The sequence below is a fragment of the Ranitomeya imitator genome, chromosome 2 (genome assembly GCF_032444005.1).
Source record: "Ranitomeya imitator isolate aRanImi1 chromosome 2, aRanImi1.pri, whole genome shotgun sequence".
Lineage (NCBI taxonomy): Eukaryota > Metazoa > Chordata > Amphibia > Anura > Dendrobatidae > Ranitomeya > Ranitomeya imitator.
The window spans coordinates 325591834-325612328 of NC_091283.1; the positions used below are offsets into that span (position 1 = coordinate 325591834).

At 45.1% G+C, this 20495-nt stretch overlaps 1 protein-coding gene across 2 annotated transcripts in view; it reads right to left on the reverse strand.

The window, feature by feature from the left end:
- Nucleotides 1-20495, reverse strand: part of LOC138663530 (oocyte zinc finger protein XlCOF6-like) — a 49537-nt gene that overhangs the window by 3066 nt on the left and 25976 nt on the right. For both annotated transcript variants that reach the window (XM_069749771.1, XM_069749770.1), the window contains exons 2-6: nucleotides 9078-9227; nucleotides 8769-8948; nucleotides 8571-8694; nucleotides 8386-8483; nucleotides 8097-8187 (exon numbers count right to left, since the gene is read on the reverse strand). In XM_069749771.1, the coding sequence (XP_069605872.1) occupies nucleotides 8097-8187; nucleotides 8386-8483; nucleotides 8571-8694; nucleotides 8769-8948; nucleotides 9078-9155 (571 nt within the window). In that variant the 5' untranslated portion in view covers nucleotides 9156-9227. The remainder of the gene's footprint in view (nucleotides 1-8096; nucleotides 8188-8385; nucleotides 8484-8570; nucleotides 8695-8768; nucleotides 8949-9077; nucleotides 9228-20495) is intronic.

Below are 20495 nucleotides of genomic sequence, written 5' to 3' on the forward strand. Positions count from 1 at the left end.
CCACCAGAAATAAAATCCTTACACGAAACAGTTTTATATGAAGCAGGTATATGTCTGCTGCTCATTTAGACCTCCAGGGCTCATGCTCTCCATCCAAAAAATCCACCTGCATTCTCGCTGAAGAATCTTCTTATCCCAATCCCCCTGTCTAATTGAGGGGTGCACCACCTCAATGATCTTAAAAGTGATGCTATCCACATCTCCATTGTGTACGGAGTTTATATGTCTAGCTAACGGGGAGTCTCTTTTGTTTCTTATGTCACCCAGGTGTTCACCTATCCTAACACGTAGCTGGCGTTTCATTTTTCCAATGTAGTCCATGGAGCAAGGACAAGTGCAGACATATATGACTCCCTCTGTTTTGCAGTTTCCAAAATACCTATTTTTATATACTCTTTTCGTAACAGAGCTTTGAAATGTACTAGATGGTGCAATACATTTACAGAAACTGCAATGACCGCATTTAAAGGTCCCCAGCGATCTGTAAGCTAGCCATGTCTCTTTTGTTTAGGGAGGATTTTAATGGCTACTTACTACCAAATCTCTGATAGATCTCCCCTTCCTATATGTGACCGAGGGGTATGGGGAAATCCATCTGTTAAGGTCCGGATCCGTTCATAGGATACCCCAATGTTTTCTTAGTATACCCATGACCTTTGTCTGTTGGTCATCGAAAGTGCCTATTAGCCTCGTTTTTGAAGACTCACTGTCTCTCGTCCGTGGGTGAAGCAGTGTGGCTCTATCGGTTGTTCTGGCATGGTGACTTGCTTCATCCAATAGAGCCCTAGGATACCCACGGTCAGAGAACCTTTGTTTTAGGTCCCTGGCCTTATTGTAGTAATCCTTGGTCTCAGAGCAGTTCCTCCTCAGCCTTAGGAACTGCCCTTTTGGTATCCCGCGTTTTAGCGGGATGGGATGATAGCTCTCCCACCTTAATGGGCCATTGGCCGCCGTGGGTTTCCTGAACAAGGTAGTTTTTATTGAGCCATTCTCCTCAATGGATAATTTCACATCTAAAAAAGTGATGTCATTTCCTCCCACCTCATTGGTAAATTTAAAAAATTGATTTTCATTTAGGGACTCCATAAAGGAACGGAAGGTAGGTACGTCACCTGTCCAGAGGACGAGGATGTCGTCTATATAGCGACCCCAAAATTGAATATGGGGCCCCCAGACGGCATCCCCGTCCCCAAAGACCACCGTGTCCTCCCAGCAGCCCAGGAGCAAATTAGCATAAGTGGGCGCACAGGGGCTACCCATTGCGGTGCCCCTGAGCTGGTGGTAGAACCTCCCATTGAACAGGAAGAAATTATGTCGTTGGACATATTCCAAAAGCTCCACCACAAAATGATTGTGTGGAACAAAATGGTTCCCTCTTGTGTTCAAGAAATACTCGACTGCTCTCAGCCCCGCCTCATGATGTATACTCGAGTATAGGGCCTTGACATCAATTGAGAACAGTGTCGTGCCTGGTTCCACTGTAATGCCATCCAGTTTGGTTAATAGATCAGTTGTATCTCTCGTATAAGACGGCAGAGCTATAACAAACGGTCTTAAAATTTGGTCAAGGTAGACGCTACTGGGCCAGAGCGTCTATACCCGACACTATCAGTCTACCTTTTAGAGGTGGGTAACCCTTATGGATTTTTGGAGTTGCATAAAATGTTTCAACTACAGGGTTTTTGGGTAGGAGGAAATTATATTCGTTCCTTGAGATCAGGTGGGCTTCCTGGGCTCTGGTTAAGATGTCATTCAATCTCTTTTTATACTCAGAGGACGGGTCCTGGCGTATGACCTCATAGGTGATCTCATCTGACAAGATGTCCATACACATTTTAACATACTTTGGTCTATTCATCAGTACAGTATTTCCCCCCTTGTCCGATGGCTTTATTATCAATGAAGCATCAGACTGGAGGCATTGTAGAACATTTTTTTTACCTCCTCAGATATATTATGGATAGCAGGCCTATGTCTGGGATTTATCCTCTTTATGTCCTCCACAACCAATTTTTGGAAAGCATCTATAATCCCATGATCACCCAAAGGTGGCATTTTGATACTTTTTAGTTTCAGATCGGTAAACGGGCCTTCCCCCAGATTTCTGGCTCCCTCATCTGCCAGATCAGCTAGGAGGCGTACATCCTCTAGGTCCTCTGGCATAATCCCCAATTGCTGGCATTTATTCCGATCATTATGAGCAAAGAATTTTTTCCATCTAAGCTTTCTCAAAAATAGGTTTATATCTTTCACCCATAGGAAGGGATCAAAATTGGTTGTGGGGACAAATGAAAGGCCAGCCTGTAATATAGTTTTTTTCCGGTACTGTCAATGTATGATCCGATAGATTAATGATGTAATTTTTCCCTTCACCATTTTTATGTTGTCTTGAGATCACATCATCAGTAAACCCCATCATTTGTGTGTTACTGTTCGCCCCCGAAGGTGATAGCGTATGTCTCTGTTCTCTAAAAAAGATGGTATTGTAGAGGAGGTACCAGAAGAGGGTGGCACACCCGTATCTCCACGTTCTGATCCTCCCCATCTTGCTGTGTTGCCCCTCTTCCCTTTTCCCCTTAAACCGTCTATAGGTTTCCCTTGATTGATAGTCAGGGTCTGATGACTCAATATCAGAGGAAGATGTATCAACTGTAGTGGATGGTCTACCATTGTTAATGTTATTATCAGAGAACAAGTAAGCTCTCTTTTCTTTGAATTCAGTGAGGTCTCTTAGGAACTTTTTATGTTTCCTATCTTTAAGTGCAGCCTTATATTTTTCTATTGCTGTTTTAAGATTCTCTTCCTTACTGGCAAAATCACCCGCTGATTTGTGTTTAAGGACCTCGTCTATTTGCTCCTTTAACTTCTTTGACGAGACTTCAAAATTTGACGAATGCACACGCCGTCTTCCAGCACTTTATTAATGACATCTTTAAGGTACCGTCACACTAAGCGACGCTGCAGCGATACCGACAATGATGTCGATCGCTGCAGCGTCGCTGTGTGGTCGCTGGAGAGCTGTCACACAGACAGCTCTCCAGCGACCAACGATCCCGAAGTCCCCTGGTAACCAGGGTAAACATTGGGTTACTAAGCGCAGGGTCGCGCTTAGTAACCTGATGTTTACCCTGGTTACCAGCGTAAACGTAATAAAAAAACAAACACTACATACTTACATTCCGGTGTCTGTCCCCCGGCGCTGTGCTTCTCTGCACTGACAGTGAGCGCGAGCCGGAAAGCACAGCGGTGACGTCACCGCTGTGCTCTGCTTTCCGGCCGGCGCTTACAGTGCAGAGAAGCACAGCGCCGGGGGACAGACACCGAAATGTAAGTATGTAGTGTTTGGTTTTTTTTACGTTTACGCTGGTAACCAGGGTAAACATCGGGTTACTATGTTTACCCTGGTTACCAGTGAAGACATCGCTGAATCGGCGTCACACACGCCGATTCAGCGATGTCTGCGGGAGTCCAGCGACGAAATAAAGTTCTGGACTTTCTACGCCGACCAACGATGGCACAGCAGGATCCTGATTGCTGCTGCCTGTCAAACTCAACGATATCGCTAGCCAGGACGCTGCAACGTCACGGATCGCTAGCGATATCGTCCAGTGTGACGGTACCTTAAGTCACCTAGTAGGCAGGTTTGTTATCTACCTGGATGGCAATCTTGTGTATTCACCTGACCTTGAGTCATACCAGCAACATGTCAGGCAAGTCCTACACATACTTGATGACAATAAATTGTAAGTCAAACCTGAAAAGTGTATGTTCTCGGTTGAGGAGATCCTTTTCCTTGGATATGTATTATCTGCCACCAGTTTTCGCATGGATCCAGCGAAAGTCCTGGTGGTATTGGAATGGGATCGTCCTGAGGATTTGAGGGCCTTACAAAGGTTTTTGGTTTCACAAGTTACTACCGTAAATTTATAAAATACTTTTCGGTAGTAGACAAACTGCTCACTGATATGACTAAAAAGGAGACAGACTTCTCCAGGTGGTCCAGTCCTGCCAGGGAGGCATTTGACACATTGAAAAGGTGTTTTGCTTCTGCGCTGATTCTTATTCAGCCTGATGTCACTCAGCCTTTCATTGTGGAGGTGGATGTGTCCGAGGTGGGAGTGGGGACTGTATTGTTGCAGGGTGCATCTCCTGGTAAATGGCAACCATGTGCATACTTTTCTAAACAACTTTCACCAGCTGAGAGAAACTATGATATTGGTAATAGGGAACTCTTAGCTATCAAATGGGCATTTGAGGAGTGGTGTCATTTTTTTGGAGGGAGCGGTTCACCTGGTGATGGTGATTACTGACCATAAGAATCTGGTTTACTTGGAGTCGGCAAAACATCTTACACCTTGTCAGGCATGGTGGGCATTATTCTTTACCAGGTTTAACTTCTTTGTTACTTTTAGGCCAGGGAGCAAAAATGTTAAGGCAGTTGCTTTGTCCCATTACTTTCCTGGGGGAGGCGGTAAGTGCAAACTGGTACCTAGTTTAAAAAAAGGGGTAGTGATGGCGTCTATATGCTCCAATCTTGAAAGAGAGGTTGCTGACGCTCCACTTGGTAAACTGTTTGTACCAGTCACTCTCCGTCTTAAAATCCTCAGTGAACATCATGATATGGTGCTGGCTGGATATCTGGGGAATAAGGCCACCACAGATCTACTTACTCAGCGTTTTTGGTCGCCAGGTGCTTTTAAGGATGTTCAGGAGTATGTGGCCGCCTGCAATATCTGTGCGCATTCTAAGACCTCACATACTCGTCCGTCAGGGGTTCTCCTACGATTAGAGATTCCCAGCAGACCTTGGACTCATTGGTCGATCGATTTTATTACGGATCTACCTGTGTCTGCAGTGAACATTGTAATCCTGGTGCTGGTGGACAGGTTCAGTAAAATGTCTCATTTTATTGCTTTGTCAGCTTTGCCTAATGCCAAAACTCTGGTGCAAATCTTCGTCAGGGAAATAATAAGACTGCATGGGATTCCCACAAAGATTGGGTGGTGCAGTTTATTTCCAAATTCTGGAAGGCGTTTTGTACCTGTCTGGGGATCCATTTGTCTTTTTCCTCTGCTTTTCACCCGCAGTCAATGGGCAAACTGAATGGGTTAATCAGAATTTAGAGACATATCTTAGATGTTTTGTGTCTGAGAATCAGCCTACTTACCATTGGCTGAATTTGCAGTTAATAATCGCTGTCAGGATTCAACCGGTAAGTCATCATTTTTCGGGGCATGTGGGTTCCATCCACAGTTTAGTTCGTTTAATGGTGATCACCTTTCTGGTTTACCGGAGGAGGAACTCTTCTCTTCTTCCATTTCTACTATATATATTGTAGGGATTGTACTCGCTCGGATGCATAGGAGGAAACAGGAGGCACATTCTCTTCAGCGTTCATGTAGGTTTATTCACTCCATAAACCACATAGCAACAGGAATAACAGGTAAACAGTCTTACTTCAGACAGTTGAATCCTAAATGTCCATATTAGAGCTCCGCTCTCTCAGATCTGTAGGCACACGGGCTGTGCTATGTCCAGCACGTAGGCTCTCCAGCCTAAATATGGTCTGTGTGCTGTTCAGGACGTCCGTCCCCACATGGAACCGTCCAACACACAGGCCACTCTGCAGTGTCCAGCCAGGACACATGGAAGTCTGTCCACTCTTGCAGACTCCCAAACACACTCACCACATGGGCTACACACACCTCTTTACATAAGTGTAACCACACCCAGATACCTGTCACATGGCCAGTCAGGTGAGTGACATCACCACAGGTCCTTCAACACAAAACCATCTTAGGTATTCAAACACGCCTCTTAGGGTGGGTTTGTAGGTGACTGAACCCACCCATCTCTCCAATCACCTGGAAGCCTTCCCAATGTAAACAAATCCCTCAGCAGTAGATCTGCTTGAGCAAAACATACCCAGGCTTCCATCACAGGGCCACCCACCTCTGCGATACATACCGTCCATTAATCACATGACCTTTAGCCACGCTACAATATATATATTTATATACTATAAAATCCATAATGTTTTTCACCGTTCACTTCTCAAGAAGTACATGGCATCTGCAGGACTTTCATCTCTGCCACCTTCTCCTGTCATTGTCGATAGTAACCTGGAGTTCCAGATAGCAAAGGTCTTAGACTTTCGTCTTGCTCGTCAGTCACTTCAATACATGGTGCATTGGAAGGGGTACGGTTCTGAGGAGAGGATGTGGGTTCCAGCTTCTGACGTCCATGTGGCCACATTGGTTCGGGCCTTACATGCAGCTCACCCAGATAAACCTGGCCCTGAGGTTCCGGAGGTCCCTCATAGAAGAGGGGGTATTGTCATGGAGTTACCATGACAGAGCAGTACCAGAAGACCACAGCGTCTGATGGCTCCTGCTTCGCCGCTGAGAAGTACTTCTTCGGGCGTGTTAAAGGTGTTTGTTTTCTTTCAGCAGGACAGGAGTTAATAGGCCATGTGGAAATTCCTGCTTTCAGCTGTGCTCAGTTACCCACTCCTCTCTCCTATAAAAGCTAGGCCTTCTGGCCAGATCCTTGTCTGAGATAGCACTTGCTAGATAGACCTGGAGTAGTGAGGAGCTGGTGTTTGGAGACCTGGATGAGTTTATTGTTTGGTTTGTACACTTGGAAATTCCTCATCTTTACCTGCCTTATTTTTTTCCTCCGTCCTTCACACCCTGATGAATACCTCTGTTATTTGTGAGAGTATATTTTGTGTGAGTGGAGTTTTCTTTTACCCTTGTCCTGGTTCCCCTGTTTGTCGGGTTGGGTTACTACGGTACACGGTAGCTCCTCTCTTCCCCGGGAGGGGAAGGGGACAGACGCAGGGCTGCAGTTAGGAGACAGGGCAAGGGCGGGGGCCCCAGCATCCTCGCCATCTGAGGTATCCAGGGGATTAGGGCGAGTTAAGGCGCCCCCTAATGCTAGGGCCAGGAAAGGTGCCCCTGGTCCCAGTTTACTCGCCAGTCCAATCGTGACAGCAGAGCTGAGGTGTCTTAAAGTTAGATCTTGCGCATTTGGCAGAAGAAATGTACACCTTTTGTCAAGACTACCTGGGTGTTGTAGACTCACATAAGTGAGGCAGGCCGATCCCAGGACAATCAAACTATCATACAGAATCAATCTGTAAAAAAAGAAAATTTGTTTAATTCTATGTTGCATCTTTACCAACAACATATGTTTGAGGGGAAAGCTTCAACACTAAACTGGAGTTTCACTCATTTATGGTGGACAATTGGAGCTGCTATGACTCCTGACCAGAAGAGTAAAGAAAGTATTAGCGCCCCCCATTTCAGGAGAGATTGTGCAGTAATCCGAATTCCTTAGGATCGAAAAGAATGTAATTTATAACGTGTGGTGAATCCATGACACCAGGGCTTGAGCCATGCCAACACATCTCCTGCAGGCGTGAATAAATGTATATTACAGCCATCAGCCACGCACAGCTTAGAGATATATCATGGCACAGGAGTAATGGTTTTTATGTACTTTATTGTGATCCTATTTGAAGTTAGTCAGTTTAAAAAGGAAATGAAAAATTAAGAAAAAGGTAATTTCTGTTATTATTATACAGAAATTCTCAGTTGGTTTCACTGCACATTCAATGTTGTCGATCATAAAAACGAAGTTTGTCCAGAAAGACTGGACCTGGTCTTGTAGGAACCATATGAGCACATTCAGCAGCATAGAAGGGAGAGAAGGTAGATTTATTCAGTAAGATATCAGGGTTCTAGGAAGCCAACAACATCATTACCATCCATTTTCTCTTACAGGCCCATCATAATATTTTTCTTCAAGTGATTTTCTAACTTGTCAGCACATTCTACGCAAGCTGTCATTTGGCTTTGCAGTTTACTGATCTGGCCAGGTAAGGGTCAGCATCTCCTAATCCCAGAGGGTAGGTGGATCCTCCAGGTTGTAAGGTCTATATAAAAGGGCTTTCAATGCCCAAATTAATTTGTGCAGTTTTGGGTGGAGGAGAATGTTGGGGTCTAGAGCCGGACTACAAGACCGATAAAGCAGCCACAGCCAGTGACTGAGAACAATCTCGCACTTCTCTGCATTTAGTGGTCACTACTCACCTGGGTAGTCATATGTAGGAATCTCCTCTTTACATCGCTCATCACCCCTCACATTTGTCTCTGTAGTGTTAATATGTGTCAGATCTTCACCCTGAAACAAATATTGTAAAAGTCACAGACAGATGGAGAAGTCACATCTCTGATCAGCTCTAATCCTGCCATCTCCACCATTCTCATAACACAAGTATAAAACATATAATACTGGTGGATAAAACAAGACTAAGCACAAGACCTTCACAGCCATCTACACATCACAGTGGAGATCTCCTGACACCTTCTCTCCATCTACCTGATGATCCTGAGGAACATTAGGATTTTCTTCTTTACAGTCCTGTGGAAGAAGAGGACGGGGACATCTCTCTGGTGTTGTCCTCTTACTGGATAGATCTGGAGAAAACACATACAGAGACTGAATTCATTCTTTACATACAGATAGATAACTATAGGCCATGTGTATTTAGTCCTGTCTATTACCTGATGATGTAAAGGGCTGGGGAACCTCCATCATGATGTCATTGTACAGATCTTTGTGTCCTTCTAAAAACTCCCACTCCTCAATGGAGAAATATACAGCGACTTCTTGACACCTTATAAGAACCTGACAAATACAATGATACCATCATTTCCCCGATCCCTTCATAGCGTTACTGTATAATGTCCCAGCAGTGTCACCTCTCCAGTCAGCAGCTCAATTATCTTGTAGGTGAGTTCTAGGATCTTCTGGTCATTGATGTCCTCATGTATCAGGGGGTGATGTGGAGGCCCCATGATTGGGCTCAAGGGTCTTCCCCATCCCTCAGACACAGGGTCTTGACAGCACTCAGTAGCGGTCTTCTTCACTACTGTGTAATCCTGGTTATGGGGAGACACAATAATAAATCTCACTATAGACATTTCCAGAGTTTTCCTCTCTCCAGTTTTGTCCATCTCTTTTTCCTATAGATAAGAATGATGTAAAGTGACCTCATCAACATCTCTCACCTCTCCAGTAAGCCGGAAGAGGATCTCTAGAGTGAGGTGTAATATCCTCTCCACCATCTTGTCTCTGTCCATATCCATCTTTGATTGGTAAATCAGGAAAATTCTCTAATATAGAAGATCTTCACCAAGAGGATCCGATATTGTAGAGAACTGAATGAAAAGAAGAGGAGCCGATGTAACATCATAAAATCCTGTGTAACAATACAATTACTGGAGATAATAAGGGAAACATATAAGAAGATAGAACGTGTAGATGTTGTATTGTATAATCTTGTTTGGTCTGGAACATAAGCTGAATGTTAGGTGTAGAGTTCCTGCCGCTGCACAGGGGGAATCTCGAGCCATGTCGGTCTCCCATTCTTCTCCAGCCGCAGTGGAGCCTGCTCTGTGGAGACGTTGGTCCCAGCGCCTGGCCAGGACAGATACTGCACGCTTGGTTACTGCTGCCCTTTCAGGTTCAACCATTATAATTAGTGCTGTTTGGCGGAGAGCAGGCGCTCCTGGGACTAAGTCCTGCTTTTCCCCTCCTGAGCATGCCCAGGGGAAGACCTCTCATTGGAGGTCGGGTGGTCACACGCTCAGGTCCTGTAGCAGCTCCTATTGGTCTACAAGGAAGTTCCTGAACTGCTACAGCTATAAAAGGTTTGTGTTTGGCAGTTGATACTCTGCCACACTGTATATAAGTGGTGTGAGTCTAGTTAGCCTTGGGGCTGTACACTCAGGCAGGCAGCTAGCATCAGTGCGGGCAATTAGCCTTGCCTTAGCATCTGGCTCCTTCATGTGTGCGGTTAGCACAGAAGAGTTCCAGAGCAAGCACAACTTTTAGGTAGGGTTTTAGTTCCTGTGTACAGTGCGACTGTGAGGCAACAGAGCTCGCTTTCATTTCACACGGGGTGAAGTTTAACCCACGTGTGAGCTCTGTGTCCATCCGCCATTACTTGCAGCAGGTATCTCTGCACGGTGGACCCTGGGCTGCGAACGCACTTTGTATCTATCACCCTATTACTTGGTGCGTTCCGCTAGCCCTGACACTGAATTACTGACTAAGATATCTCCTCCATTCCCCCAATCACTGCCTATGTTACTCACTGCTTCGGCAGCTGATTAGCTGTAGGAATCACAAGTTTTCTAATTAGAAAATACAGAGACTGGTGGGGACCCAAACAGCAATGGTATTTTTATTATTATACAACATTCTTTTTTTTTCCTGACATCTACTAATAAAACCTATATTTTCCTCCAAATACAGGGTACCGCGATGAGGGCGTCTTGTGCGCCCTCATACGCAAATTTATTCTTAGGCCTATGGGAGCGGGAAATCTTTCAGACCAACCCACATCGGTTGAGTCATAAGGTCGTCTCTTTGTGGAGTTATATTGACGACGTTCTTATGATTTGATCGAATAAGAGAGTCAAAGAGACCGCACCACCGCCTCTACAAATTAGCCGAGAACTGCTCACCTGCAGTAGAAGTCCAGTCATTAGTAACATAGTAACATAGTTAGTAAGGCCGAAAAAAGACATTTGTCCATCCAGTTCAGCCTATATTCCATCATAATAAATCCCCAGATCTACGTCCTTCTACAGAACCTAATAATTGTATGATACAATATTGTTCTGCTCCAGGAAGACATCCAGGCCTCTCTTGAACCCCTCGACTGAGTTCGCCATCACCACCTCCTCAGGCAAGCAATTCCAGATTCTCACTGCCCTAACAGTAAAGAATCCTCTTCTATGTTGGTGGAAAAACCTTCTCTCCTCCAGACGCAAAGAATGCCCCCTTGTGCCCGTCACCTTCCTTGGTATAAACAGATCCTCAGCGAGATATTTGTATTGTCCCCTTATATACTTATACATGGTTATTAGATCGCCCCTCAGTCGTCTTTTTTCTAGACTAAATAATCCTAATTTCGCTAATCTATCTGGGTATTGTAGTTCTCCCATCCCCTTTATTAATTTTGTTGCCCTCCTTTGTACTCTCTCTAGTTCCATTATATCCTTCCTGAGCACCGGTGCCCAAAACTGGACACAGTACTCCATGTGCGGTCTAACTAGGGATTTGTACAGAGGCAGTACAATGCTCTCATCATGTGTATCCAGACCTCTTTTAATGCACCCCATGATCCTGTTTGCCTTGGCAGCTGCTGCCTGGCACTGGCTGCTCCAGGTAAGTTTATCATTAACTAGGATCCCCAAGTCCTTCTCCCTGTCAGATTTACCCAGTGGTTTCCCGTTCAGTGTGTAATGGTGATATTGATTTTTTAGATCTCGGTTGCTGTGCCGAATAAACATGTGGAATATTCCAATGAAGAAGAGAAAAGAGGCAGCACTCACCGATCTTCCGAGACAGGTAAATTTATTCACTCACAATAAAATCTTCACGGCCGGGGGTGCTGTACATTGAGTGCGGCAAGCCTGACGACGGCCGTTTTGCGCCTGATGGGCGCTTCTACGGGTCTGACTGACCCATAGAAGCGCCCGTCAGGCGCGAAATGGCCATCGTCAGGCTTGCCGCTGAAGATTTTATTGTGAGTTCTTATGATTTGGCCAGGGTCACATGAAGAGTTGGGTGTGTTTATCAATGATCTGAATTCAACCACTAGGAACATTATTTGACATTTAAATATGATACTAGAAAAATTTACTTTTTAGATATCTCCATTATTGTCATACAGACAGATTTGTTTCGTAAGAGCACGTCCGTTAACTCTTTGTTACATGATTCTTCACAGCATCCACATCATCTGATTAAAAATATGCCCAAAGGTACCTTCACACTGAACGAAATCGCTAGCGATCCGTGACGTTTCAGCGTCCTGGCTAGCGATATCGTTCAGTTTGACACGCAGCAGCGATCAGGATCCTGCTGTGATGTCGTTGGTCACTGCAGAAAGTCCAGCACTTTATTTCGTCGCTGGACTCCCTGCAGACAGCGATGTCTTCACTGATAACCAGGGTAAACATCGAGTTACTAAGTGCAGGGCCGCGCTTAGTAACCCGATGTTTACCCTGGTTACCAGCGTAAAAGTTAAAAAAAACAAACACTACATACTTACCTTCGCTGTCTGTCCCCGGCGCTGTGCTTCTCTGCACTGGCTGTGAGCGCCGGCCAGCAGGAAAGCACAGAGGTGACGTCACTGCTCTGCTTTCCGGCCGCTGTGCTCACCGTCAGTGCAGGAAAGCAGAGCGCCGGGGACAGACAGCGAAGGTAAGTATGTAGTGTTTGTTTTTTTTTACTTTTACGATGGTAACCAGGGTAAACATCGGGTTACTAAGCGCGGCCCTGCTCTTAGTAACCCGATGTTTACCCTGGTTACCGGCATCGTTGGTCGCTGGAGAACTGTCTGTGTGACAGCTCTCCAGCAACCAAACAGCGACGCTGCAGCGATCGACATCGTTGTCGGTATCGCTGCAGCGTCGCTTGGTGTGAAGGTACCTTTAAGGACAGTTTCTCCATGCAAAGAGGATATGCTCAAATTAGGATCTTTTAGAGAAACAGGCTTTGGACCTTTGCAAACGATTTAGAGACCGTGGTTACGGGAAGAAAACAATCTGTCGTTCCTACCAAAGTGATAGAAATACTCTTTTGCAGAAACAAAAAACGGATAAAGGAATGGACCAGGTATGTTGTATCCTGGATTTCAATTCCAGGAGAGACGAGATTAGGAGGGCCATCACAAAGCACTGGTCGTGCTTATGACGGATAATACCATCGCTAAATGTATCAGTAAAACCCCTACAATTACCTTCAGGAGATCATATAATTTGAGGGATCAGTTAGTTCATAGTTAGCATAAAGGACCTGGTCCTAAATTTATCTTTGAATCTAAAGGTCCCAAATGGGGCTGTACTAGCTGTGGCAAATGCGTGGCCAGCCGGAATATGTACAGCGCTACTGAGTTTTCTAACTCCAGGTAAGACAGGGTGTACCAAATTACACATACCATCACGTGTACAACGAAAGCTGTTGTGTATCATGCTACCTGTCCTTGTGGTCATATTTACATCGGAATGACCACACGTGAACTTCATAGGAGAGTGCGTGAGCACGTATTGGATATTGAGGGTGCCGTTACAGAAGATGATCTCCATAACCTTAAACCAATCCCGTGGCACTTTAAACCTTTCATGGGTGTGACCCTAGGGGATTACTTTTCAAAGGGATAGGGTCTTTATTGGACTTAGAGGGGGTAACTGGAAAAGGATGTTGGCTCAAAGGGAGGCCAGATGGATCTTTAAATTGGAGACTATTACACCATTTGGCCTAAATGACCACAATAGTTTTGTTCCCTTCCTGCCAACTTAATTGTTGTGAATTCTGCTCTTGGGTTCCCTCCAGTGGTTGTTGGTGGGAATGCAGTTGTCTCTGAGTCGCAGTCCTGGCCAGGTGTATCTGCTGATTACAATTCTGACTGGGATATTTAGGTGTGCAGGATTCATTAGCCCTTGCCTATTGTCAATGTTCCTTGTGAAGTGTTGGATCACTTTCTGGCTTCTCCTGCAAGCTGCCAAATTCAGGAAAGATAAGTGTTTGGCTTTTTGTGTCTGTGGCACACTGCTGTGTGCTTGTTTTTGTTTGTATTCCTGCTCTGATTGTAGGATTCGCTGGAGTTGCAGATATACGCTCCTACATCTTTTGTTAGATGTAGGAAGTTTTTGTATATTCTGCTGTGGATATTTTTCAAGGGTTTTAATACTGACCGCACAGAACTCTGTCCTATCCTGTCCTATTTAGCTAGAGTGGCCTCCTGTGCTAAATCCTGTTTTTCTGCCTGTGTATGTTTTTTCCTCTCCGACTCACCGCCAATATTTGTGGGGGGCTGTCTATCCTTTGGGGATCTGCTCTGAGGCAAGATAGTATTCTTATTTCCAGAAAAATGTAAAAAGAACAGCGCTCCATCCGGGTGTAGATTTTCTTAGAACAAATTTATTAAAGCCATAATCCAGCAACGTTTCGACCGGTATGCGTTCTTTGTCAAGCATGCTTGACAAAGACCGCATACCGGTCGAAACGTTGATGGATTATGGCTTTAATAAATTTGTTCTAAGAAAATCTACACCCGGATGGAGCGCTGTTCTTTTTACATTTTTCTGACTATATTGGATCCGGGACGGTTCCCTGGATGTTGAACGGGCGCCCCTATTGAGAGTGCTGTCAGCCGCTATCTATTCTATTGGAGTATTCTTATTTCCATCTTTAGGGGTATTTAGTCCTCCGGCTGTGACGAGGTGTCTAGGATTGTTAGGTACACTCCAAGGCTACTTCTAGTTGCGGTGTTACGTTCAGGATTGCGGTCAGTATAGTGACTGTTGTGAATTCCGCTCTTGGGCTACCTCCGGTGGTTGTAAGTGGCACTTTTGTGAATTCTGCTCTTGGGCTCCCTCTTGTGGTTTCAAGTGGTATGGCTGCTCCTTGGAGTTAGCTGTCTTCAGCTGCTTCCACTGATCGTCTTTTCTGTTCGGCTATTTATGCCTGGCTCTGTCCTTCAGCCAGTGCCACTTGTAAATGGTTCCTGGTTGGATTCACATCTCTTTGGATTTCCCTGTTATCCTGACCAGTTCAGCAAAGCTAAGTTTTTGCTTGCTCTTTTCTGTTCACAGATTGTGGACTTATCCGTTCTGTGCTTTCTATGTTTGTCCAGCGTTATCAGTATGAATTAATTCTGTCTTGCTGGAAGCTCTGGGAAGCAGATTTACCCTCCACACCTTTAGTCAGGTGTGGAGATTTTTAGTAAACTCTGCGTGGATTTTTGTAGTGTTTTATACTGACCGCACAGTATTCCATCCTGTCCTATCAAGCTAGACTGGCCTCCTGTGCTCATCCTGGTTTCATTCTGTGTATGTCTTTTCCCTCTCCACTCACAGTCATTATTTGTGGGGGGCTAATCTATCCTTTGGGGATTTTCTCTGAGGCAAGATAGTTTTCCTGCTTCTATCTTTAGGGGTAGTTAGATCTTAGGCGGTGACGAGGTGCCTAGGGAGTGTTAGGAGCATCCCAGCTACTTCTAGTGTTGTGTTGAGCTTAGGGACTGCGGTCAGTACAGATACCACTTCCTTCAGAGCTCGTTCCATGTTGCTCCTAAACCACCGCATCATAACAGTACAAGTGGCCAAAAATGAATTAAATGCATCTCAAAAGAAGGAAAAGAAAGTTCTGAACCATTTTTTTTCTTCTGTGCTCTGGTTTGTCTTTTTTTTCCTCTTGATATCTGGGTGGTTCAGGATATATGTTCTGGCATGGATGTTCAGGGTTTGTTTTCTCGTGTGGATCAACTTGCTGCAAGAGTACATAGTATCCAGGACTATGTTGTCCAGACCCCGGCTTTAGAGCCTAGAATTCCTACCCCTGATTTGTTTTTTGGGGACAGATCCAAGTTTTTTAACTTTAAAAATAACTGCAAATTGTTTTTTGCTTTAAAACCCCGTTCTTCGGGTGATCCCATTCAGCAAGTAAAAATCATCATATCCTTGTTGCGTGGTGACCCTCAAGACTGGGCCTTTTCTCTTGAAACAGGGGATCCGGCATTATTGAATGTAGACGCATTTTTTTCAAGCGCTCGGATTATTGTATGACGAACCTAATTCTGTGGATCAGGCAGAAAAAACCCTGTTGGCCTTGTGTCAAGGTCAGGAAGCAGCAGAATTATACTGCCAGAAATTTAGAAAATGGTCTGTGCTCACTAAATGGAATGAGGAGGCTCTGGCTGCTATTTTCAGAAAAGGTCTTTCTGAAGCCCTTAAAGATGTTATGGTGGGCTTTCCTACGCCTGCCGTGTGAGCGAATCTATGTCTCTAGCCATTCAGATTGATCGGCGTCTGCGCGAGCGCAAAGCTGTGCACCATATGGCAGTGTCCTCGGAGCAGAGTCCTGAACCTATGCAATGTGATAGGATTTTGACTAGAACAGAACGGCAGGAATTCAGACGTCAGAATAGGCTGTGCTTTTACTGTGGTGATTCTACTCATGTTATCTCTGATTGCCCTAAGCGTACTAAGAGAGTCGCTAGGTCTGTTACCATTAGTACTACACAGCCTAAATTTCTCTTATCTGTGACCCTGATTTGCTCATTGTCGTCCTTTTCTGTCATGGCATTTGTGGATTCAGGCGCTGTCCTGAACTTAATGGACTTAGAATTCGCCAGGCGCTGTGGTTTTTCCTTGCAGCCTTTGCAGAGCCCTATTCCTTTGAGGGGTATTGATGCTACACCCTTGGCCAAGGATAAACCTCAGTACTGGACGCAGATGACTATGTACATGGCCCCAGCACATCAGGAAGATTGCCGTTTTCTGGTGTTGCATAACCTGCATGATGTTGTTGTACTGGGTTTTCCATGGTTACAGGAACATAATCCGGTGCTGGATTGGAAAACTATGACTGTGACTAGTTGGGGTTGTCAAGGGGTACATAGTGACGTTCCTTTGATGTCAATTTCCTCTTCCCCCTCTTCTGAGGTCCCTGAGTTTTTGTCGGATTTCCAGGATGTATTTGATGAGCCCAAGTCCAGTTCCCTTCCACCGCACAAGGACTGTGATTGTGCTATTAACTTGATTCCTGGTTGCAAGTTCCCTAAGGGACGACTTTTCAATCTGTCTGTGCCAGAGCATGCCGCCATGCGGAGTTATGTTAAGGAGTCTTTGGAGAAGGGGCAAATTCGGCCCTCTTCGTCACCATTGGGAGCGGGTTTCTTTTTTGTTGCTAAGAAGGATGGCTCCTTGAGACCCTGTATTGATTATCGTCTTCTTAATAAGATCACGGTTAAATTCCAATACCCCTTGACTCTGCTTACTGATTTGTTTGCTCAGATTAAGGGGGCTAGTTGGTTTACTAAGATTGACCTCCGAGGGGCATATAATCTTGTTCGTATTAAACAGGGTGATGAATGGAAAACTGCATTTAATACGCCCGAAGGCCATTTTGAATACCTTGTGATGCCATTTAGGCTCTCTAATGCTCCATCTGTGTTCCAGTCTTTCATGCATGATATTTTCCGCAATTATCTTGATAAATTCATGGTCGTATATTTGGATGATATTTTGATTTTTTCCGATGATTGGGAGTCTCATGTGAAGCAGGTCAGGATGGTGTTCCAGATCCTTCGTGATAATGCTTTGTTTTTGAAAGGGTCTAAGTGCCTATTCGGAGTTCAGAAGGTCTCTTTTTTGGGTTTTATTTTTTCTCCCTCGTCTATAGAAATGGATCCTGTTAAGGTCCAAGCTATTCATGACTGGATTCAACCCACATCTGTGAAGGGCCTTCAAAAATTTTTGGGCTTTGCTAATTTCTATTGCCGTTTCATTGCCAACTTTTCCAGTGTGGTTAAGCCCCTTACTGATTTGACGAAGAAAGGCGCTGATGTGACTAATTGGTCCTCTGCGGCTGTTTCTGCCTTTCAGGAGCTTAAACGCGGATTTACTTCTGCCCCTGTGTTGCGTCAGCCGGATGTTTCTCTTCCTTTTCAGGTTGAGGTCGACGCTTCTGAGATTGGGGCAGGGGCCGTTTTGTCTCAGAGGGAGTCTGATGGTTCTTTGATGAAACCGTGTGCCTTTTTTTCCAGAAAGTTTTCGCCTGCGGAACGCAATTATGATGTCGGCAATCGGGAGTTGTTGGCTATGAAGTGGGCGTTTGAGGAGTGGCGACATTGGCTTGAGGGAGCTAAGCACCGCGTTGTGGTCTTGACTGATCATAAGAATCTGGTTTACCTCGAGTCGGCCAAGCGGCTGAATCCTAGACAGGCTCGATGGTCTCTGTTTTTCTCCCGTTTTGATTTTGTGGTCTCTTATCTTCCGGGATCTAAGTATGTTAAGTCTGATGCCCTCTCTAGTAGTCTTTCGCCTGATTCTCCTGGAGTCCTTGAGCCGGTTGGCATTCTTAAGGAAGGGGTGATTCTTTCTGCCATCTTCCCTGATTTGCGGCGGGTGCTTCAGGAATTTCAGGCTGATAGGCCTGACCGCTGTCCTGTGGGGAAGCTGTTTGTTCCTGATAGATGGATGAGTAAGGTGATTTCTGAGGTTCATTGTTCAGTGTTGGCTGGTCATCCTGGGATTTTTGGTACCAGAGATTTGGTTGCTAGGTCCTTTTGGTGGCCTTCCTTGTCGCGCGATGTCCGTGCTTTTGTGCAGTCCTGTGGGACTTGCGCCCGAGCCAAGCCTTGCTGTTCCCGCGCTAGTGGGTTGCTTATGCCTTTGTCGGTCCCTGAGAGGCCCTGGATGCATATTTCCATGGATTTTATTTCGGATCTTCCTGTTTCCCAGAAGATGTCTGTTATCTGGGTTGTTTGTGACCGGTTCTCTAAAATGGTCCATCTGGTACCTTTGCCTAAGTTGCCTTCCTCCTCAGATCTGGTTCCATTGTTTTTTCAGCATGTGGTTCGTTTGCATGGTATTCCGGAGAATATTGTGTCCGACAGAGGTTACCAGTTTGTTTCTAGGTTTTGGCGGGCCTTTTGTGCTAGGCTGGGCATTGATTTGTCTTTTTCTTCTGCATTTCATCCTCAGACAAATGGCCAGACCGAGCGAACTAATCAGACTTTGGAGACTTATTTGAGATGCTTTGTGTCTGCTGATCAGGATGATTGGGTGGCTTTCTTGCCATTGGCGGAGTTTGCCCTTAATAATCGGGCTAGTTCGGCTACTTTGGTTTCGCCTTTCTTTTGTAATTTTGGTTTTCATCCTCGTTTTTTTTCAGGGCAGGTTGAGCCTTCTGACTGTCCTGGTGTGGATTCTGTGGTGGACAGGTTGCAGCAGATTTGGGCTCATGTGGTGGACAAGTTGGTGTTGTCTCAAGAGGAGGCTCAACGTTTTGCTAATCGTCGTAGGTGTGTTGGTTCCCGGCTTCGGGTTGGGGATCTGGTCTGGTTGTCTTCCCGTCATGTTCCTATGAAGGTTTCTTCTCCTAAGTTTAAGCCTCGGTTTATTGGTCCTTATAGGATTTCTGAGATTATTAATCCGGTGTCTTTTCGACTGGCGCTTCCGGCCTCTTTTGCTATCCATAATGTCTTCCATAGATCTTTGTTGCGGAAATATGTGGAGCCCGTTGTTCCCTCTGTTGATCCTCCGGCCCCTGTGTTGGTTGATGGGGAGTTGGAATATGTTGTTGAGAAGATTTTGGATTCCCGTTTTTCGAGGCGGAAGCTTCAGTACCTGGTCAAATGGAAGGGTTATGGCCAGGAGGATAATTCTTGGGTTTTTGTCTCTGATGTCCATGATGCTGATTTGGTCCGTGCCTTTCATCTGGCTCATCCTGGTAGTCCTGGGAGCCCTGGTGAGGGTTCGGTGACCCCTCCTCAAGGGGGGGGTACTGTTGTGAATTCTGCTCTTGGGTTCCCTCCAGTGGTTGTAGGTGGGAATGTAGTTGTCTCTGAGTCGCAGTCCTGGCCAGGTGTATCTGCTGATTACAATTCTGAGTGGGATATTTAGGTGTGCAGGATTCATTAGCCCTTGCCAGTTGTCAATGTTCCTTGTGAAGTGTTGGATCACTTTCTGGCTTCTCCTGCTAGCTGCCAAATTCAGCAAAGATAAGTGTTTGGTTTTTTGTGTCTGTGGCACACTGCTGTGTGCTTGTTTTTGTTTGTATTCCTGCTCTGATTGTAGGATTCGCTGGAGTTGCAGATATATGCTCCTACATCTTTTGTTAGATGTAGGAAGTTTTTGTATATTCTGCTGTGGATATTTTTCAAGGGTTTTAATACTGACCGCACAGAACTCTGTCCTATCCTGTCCTATTTAGCTAGAGTGGCCTCCTGTGCTAAATCCTGTTTTTCTGCCTGTGTATGTTTTTTCCTCTCCGACTCACCGCCAATATTTGTGGGGGGCTGTCTATCCTTTGGGGATCTGCTCTGAGGCAAGATAGTATTCCTATTTCCATCTTTAGGGGTATTTAGTCCTCCGGCTGTGACGAGGTGTCTAGGATTGTTAGGTACACTCCACGGCTACTTCTAGTTGCGGTGTTAAGTTCAGGATTGCGGTCAGTATAGTGACCACCTTCTCCAGTGAAAGTTCTCATGCTGCTCCAAGGTCACCGGATCATAACACTTAATACTCTGAGTTCTCAAGATTTGGGTATCCCCACTATTTGTGCTTATATATGTGGGTATGTGGGTTTGGTGGTATCACTTACAGTGAGTCATACTTGCCTTAACTGGTTTGTCTTATCTGCTGTTTTTTGTTCGTGGTTTTTTATCTGGCTTGTTTTAACTTTTCTTTTATTATTTTTTTTAAGGTCTTTCACCTTTCGGTCTCTTTGGGCCTTATTGGATATCGTTTTTTGGAACTGAGAGGAATTTCTACTTACTATTTCAAGAATCATTTTGGTGATGCTAATGGATTTCTACTATTATGAATGTTTTGGCTAATTGTCATAGAGATATTTTTTGGTGACTGTGTGTCCATGTATTTTTCTTGCACCTTTTCATAAGATAT